Below are 3,887 nucleotides of genomic sequence, written 5' to 3' on the forward strand. Positions count from 1 at the left end.
GGCTGAGAAAGGCTTCCTCCACTGAGCAGAGCAGCCTTCCCTCTAGAGCCTCACCATTGCCCGGGGCAGCTGTTGTGAGATCCAGCCCCAGTGCCTGCTGCCCTACTCTGGCTTTCCATGACTCTAAAGAAAGGGACATAGAGGAAAAGAAGGTGCCAGATTTCCGGGAAGAGGTCTGGGCTCTCAGGGGCTAGCGAAGAGGGCAGACCCTGCTGGGCTGCCGGGAAGTCTGCCTTCTTTGTCCACAGAGCATGGGAACCATCATAAAAGGGCTCACTTCGTACCGGCATTACATGCTTGTCGGCTGCCAGGCAGTGCTTAAGAAGCAACAATCGAATTTTCTGGGAGGTCCCAGCGTGAATTAGTGATTTTTTCCCTGTAGAGACTAGATGTTGTCTGAATGTTTAAAAGCCTCAAGGCAGCCTGAGACACATGACTGTGATGTTGCAGGGTGCTTCAACAGGGAGGCTGCCCCTGGCCGTGACCTTCCTAGTTTGTCTGAGGAGCGAGGCCTCCCTCCACCGGAAGGACGGGGTTGGGCTTTCCATCGAGTCTGAGAAGCCCAGGCCCACGCGACCTCGCGTCCCGCCCAGAGCACTCAGGCACCAGAGAAACGCAGCGGGGCTGACATTTCAGCCTTTCCGGCAGCATCCTACAGAAGACAGAGACGTAAAGATGACGTGGTTGGCAGCGGAAACTTTTCCTACCCTGCTGGATTCAACTCCTGTCTTGAGCTGACTTCTTCTTTAGGGAGGGAGCTCGGCTTTTAGAAACCCAGGCAGTTTGCACAAGCAAATGGACTGTGGGCTTCCAGAGGGGGTCTGGGAAGAGCAGCCCCTCAGGGAGGAGGAGGAGGAGGAGGAGGAGGAGGGAGCAGGCTGGATTTGTAAGGAACTTGTCAAGACAGAGCTGCAGCCGGATGCTGTGGTTCGGGAGATGAAAGGAGAATTCCACTCCCCTAAGAGCTTCAACCCCAGCGCGGATTTCATGGGGAAAGGTGCACAGTCTCCGTCCCCATTCACTCCACGTTTCCTTGACCTTTGTGGTTTCTCCCAGCAAATGAAAGAGGCTGGATCTCTTGTTTGTCCCATGAAGCAGCCGTGGNAGAGCCCGACGCGGGAAAAGTCTCCATGATTTTTGAATGAGAAGCCCATGGTTTCATTTTATCCAGGGGCCTCACAAATTATGCCGATGGTTCTGTGTGCCAGCCTCCCCCTCGCCATCCCATTTCCCCTCCTCATCCTTCAGTCTCGGCTTCCACATCCCTTCCACAGGATGGCCGTGATGATACTGGTCATGACAGTAACTTGGCCCATGTTAACTGAATCATACCTCATGTCATGCGCTGAGCTGGGTGCGTCGAGGTGCGTGAAGCCCGAGATTCATCCTCTGAGCAGCCTATTAGCTTCTGTGGTGGGTCTTGTTCATCTGCAGGTGGATGGGGGGATTGGGCACCTGGAGACCCGGCCTGTCAAGGAAGACACTATAACCTTCCATGATTGGGATGTGAAAACAGTCACTTACAGTTTGAGGGTTAAATGTCCCAATGCTGAGACCACCCCCAGGCAGGTTAGCCCCCCAGTGACAAAGGCCCACATTCTCCTCCTGCTGGGGAGCTCTTCTCTAGGAGAAAGACTCAGGGGATTGCATCCTAATCTTGGCTCTTGCACCAACTTGCTTTGTTTTCTCGGCTGGTGACAGAACCTCTCGGCCTAAATTCCTTACACTCTAAATTGAAAGGTCTGAACTAGGGGCACCTGGGTGGCTCAGTCGGTTAAGCGTCCAACTCCAGCTCAGGGCATGATCTCAGGCATCATGAGTTCAAGTCCCGCATCGGGCTTCCTGCTGTCAGTGCAGAGCCTGCTTTAGGTCCTCTGCTTCTCTGTCTCTCTCTCAAAAATAAATAAGAACAATAAAAAAAGGTCTAAACTAAATAATGTCTTCCAGCCCCAACGTTATAGTGTTGTTTTATTCAGAACCTATGGGCAGGTTGGAGTGGCTTTCAGACTACCAAGAGATCTAATTTTTATCACGATGGTCCAGCACTAGTCACTATGACTAAAAGAAAAAGGCCAAGAGTGTGCTGTTTCATTGGAACCGTAAGCATCTAGAACATTCGAATAATCACAGGCCTTTGATCTAATGTGTGCATGCCAGGGGACCTTTGTCTTTACCTAATCCCACAGGCTTAGTTTTTCCTGTGCATAGTTGGGGCAAACATTCGGCCACCCTTGCCTCTGGAGGAATCAACGTACTTTTCACCTACCGTTAGTTTCCTCTGTCAAAGCTGGTGAGGTGTCCTGTTTGTAAGAAGTGTGTGTCCTTCTCCCCAAACCCACAGGTACAAAGGATTCAAAGGCAACTGTTCCATGACCTTCATCGATCAGTTTAAAGCACTGCACCAGTGTAACAAGTATTGTAAAATGCTGGGGCTGAAGTCACTTCAAAACAACAGCCAGAAACAGAAGAAGCCAACTGTCAGTAAAAGCAGAGTTCAGCCAAACTCCACAGCTGTAAAGAAGATGGCGCCCGGGAGCCCAGCGGAAAAGAAAACCTCGCGTCCCATGTGAGCTAAGGGCCAGCACCCAGCAGCGCATAGTCTTGTGGACACACGGAGTCTGGAAACACTCAAGAGAGAACACGTAGCCCACAGAGAAGCAGTGACAGTCCTATTTCTGGCTGCCCGTGCCCGACGCTGCTTCCAAACTCATCACCTGCTGTCCTCCCTGAGATGATCTCAGAGCAGGATTTGTGACCAGACGTACGGAGAGACGGAATCAGCTGTCACTCCCAAAGACAGTCCATCTTTTTTTTTTTTANGGTCTTTCACCATTTCCATAGTTTTGCTTTTCCCAGAATGTCATCTACAGTAGTTGGAATCCCACAGCACACAGCCCTCTTAGATGGTTGGGTTTTAAGGCGATTTCCACGACTCCCGGACCGTATCATTAGGTCACCTCTGAGCAGTGTGATCGATACTTCTCAAATTGAAACTTCACATGGGTCACCCAGGCTCTTGTGAAAATGTGGGTTCTCATTCAGTACATGTGGAGGGCGGGGCCAAGATTCTGCATTTCTAGCACACTCACAGGGGCTCCCCATCTAGCCAGGGCTCACACTTGGAGAGAGTGTCTATACCACAGGTAGGAGGGCCCTGAAATGTCGAGGGGCTAGACTTCCTAGAATTCAAACCACAGTGCCCTGGGGGGAGCACTTGTGGCGGCTCGGCGGTGCTGATTTGTGAACGAGCTGCTTGGCCACGAGAAAGAAACCGCCAGGGGGCGCCCGCTCCAGGCCCCGTGAGCACCCTGGTGGGTTTCCACGGCCTCCCTCCAGGGGCCGTGGGCCTCAACGGAAGACTCCTGGCTGCTTCTTCCGTGCACAGGCTTTTGAGACAAAAGAGAGCATACACGGGAGTTTTGTTTTGAAAAGGCATTTGAAGGAGAACACCCTTCAGCCCGCCACTTCTCATCCCTTCAGAAAATCTGCCAGTGCCAGCCGTCCTTCCGAAGTGATTCCCTGGCTACAGATCCTAAAATGCGTATTTTACTATGAGGCAGCTTGCGGCCTGCTTTCCCCGTACAGATACTACAGATCTGTCTAGCAGAGGAGTTCTAGAAAGTTCTACGGTAGCAAAAAGGCACAGGCTGCCTTTTGATCGGAATGAGAGTGTATATACATACACACATACCCACCTGAGTGTGGGTTTGACCAGAGCCCTCTTAAGAGACCAGGGTACTTTTAAAAAAATTTTTTTAATGTTTATTTATTTTTGAGAGAGATAGAGCATGAGTGGGGAGGGGCAGGGAGAGGAAGACATAGGATCCGAAGCAGGCTCCAGGCTGTCAGCACAGAGCCTGACGCGGGCCTTGAACTCACAAACTATG

The 3,887-nt window shown here is 51.6% G+C and overlaps 1 protein-coding gene across 1 annotated transcript in view; it reads left to right on the top strand.

Annotated features, from left to right (window-relative positions):
* ALPK2 (alpha kinase 2) overlaps positions 1–2,797 on the top strand; it is a 105,950-nt gene extending 103,153 nt beyond the window's left edge. The window contains exon 13 of the mRNA XM_077777602.1: positions 2,342–2,797. Coding sequence (XP_077633728.1) covers positions 2,342–2,570 — 229 coding nt within the window. The 3' untranslated portion in view covers positions 2,571–2,797. The remainder of the gene's footprint in view (positions 1–2,341) is intronic.
* The last annotated feature ends 1,090 nt before the right edge of the window (positions 2,798–3,887 follow it).

Source organism: Crocuta crocuta, unplaced genomic scaffold (assembly GCF_008692635.1).
Source record: "Crocuta crocuta isolate KB4526 unplaced genomic scaffold, BGI_CrCroc_1.0 scaffold36, whole genome shotgun sequence".
Taxonomy (NCBI): Eukaryota; Metazoa; Chordata; class Mammalia; order Carnivora; family Hyaenidae; genus Crocuta; species Crocuta crocuta.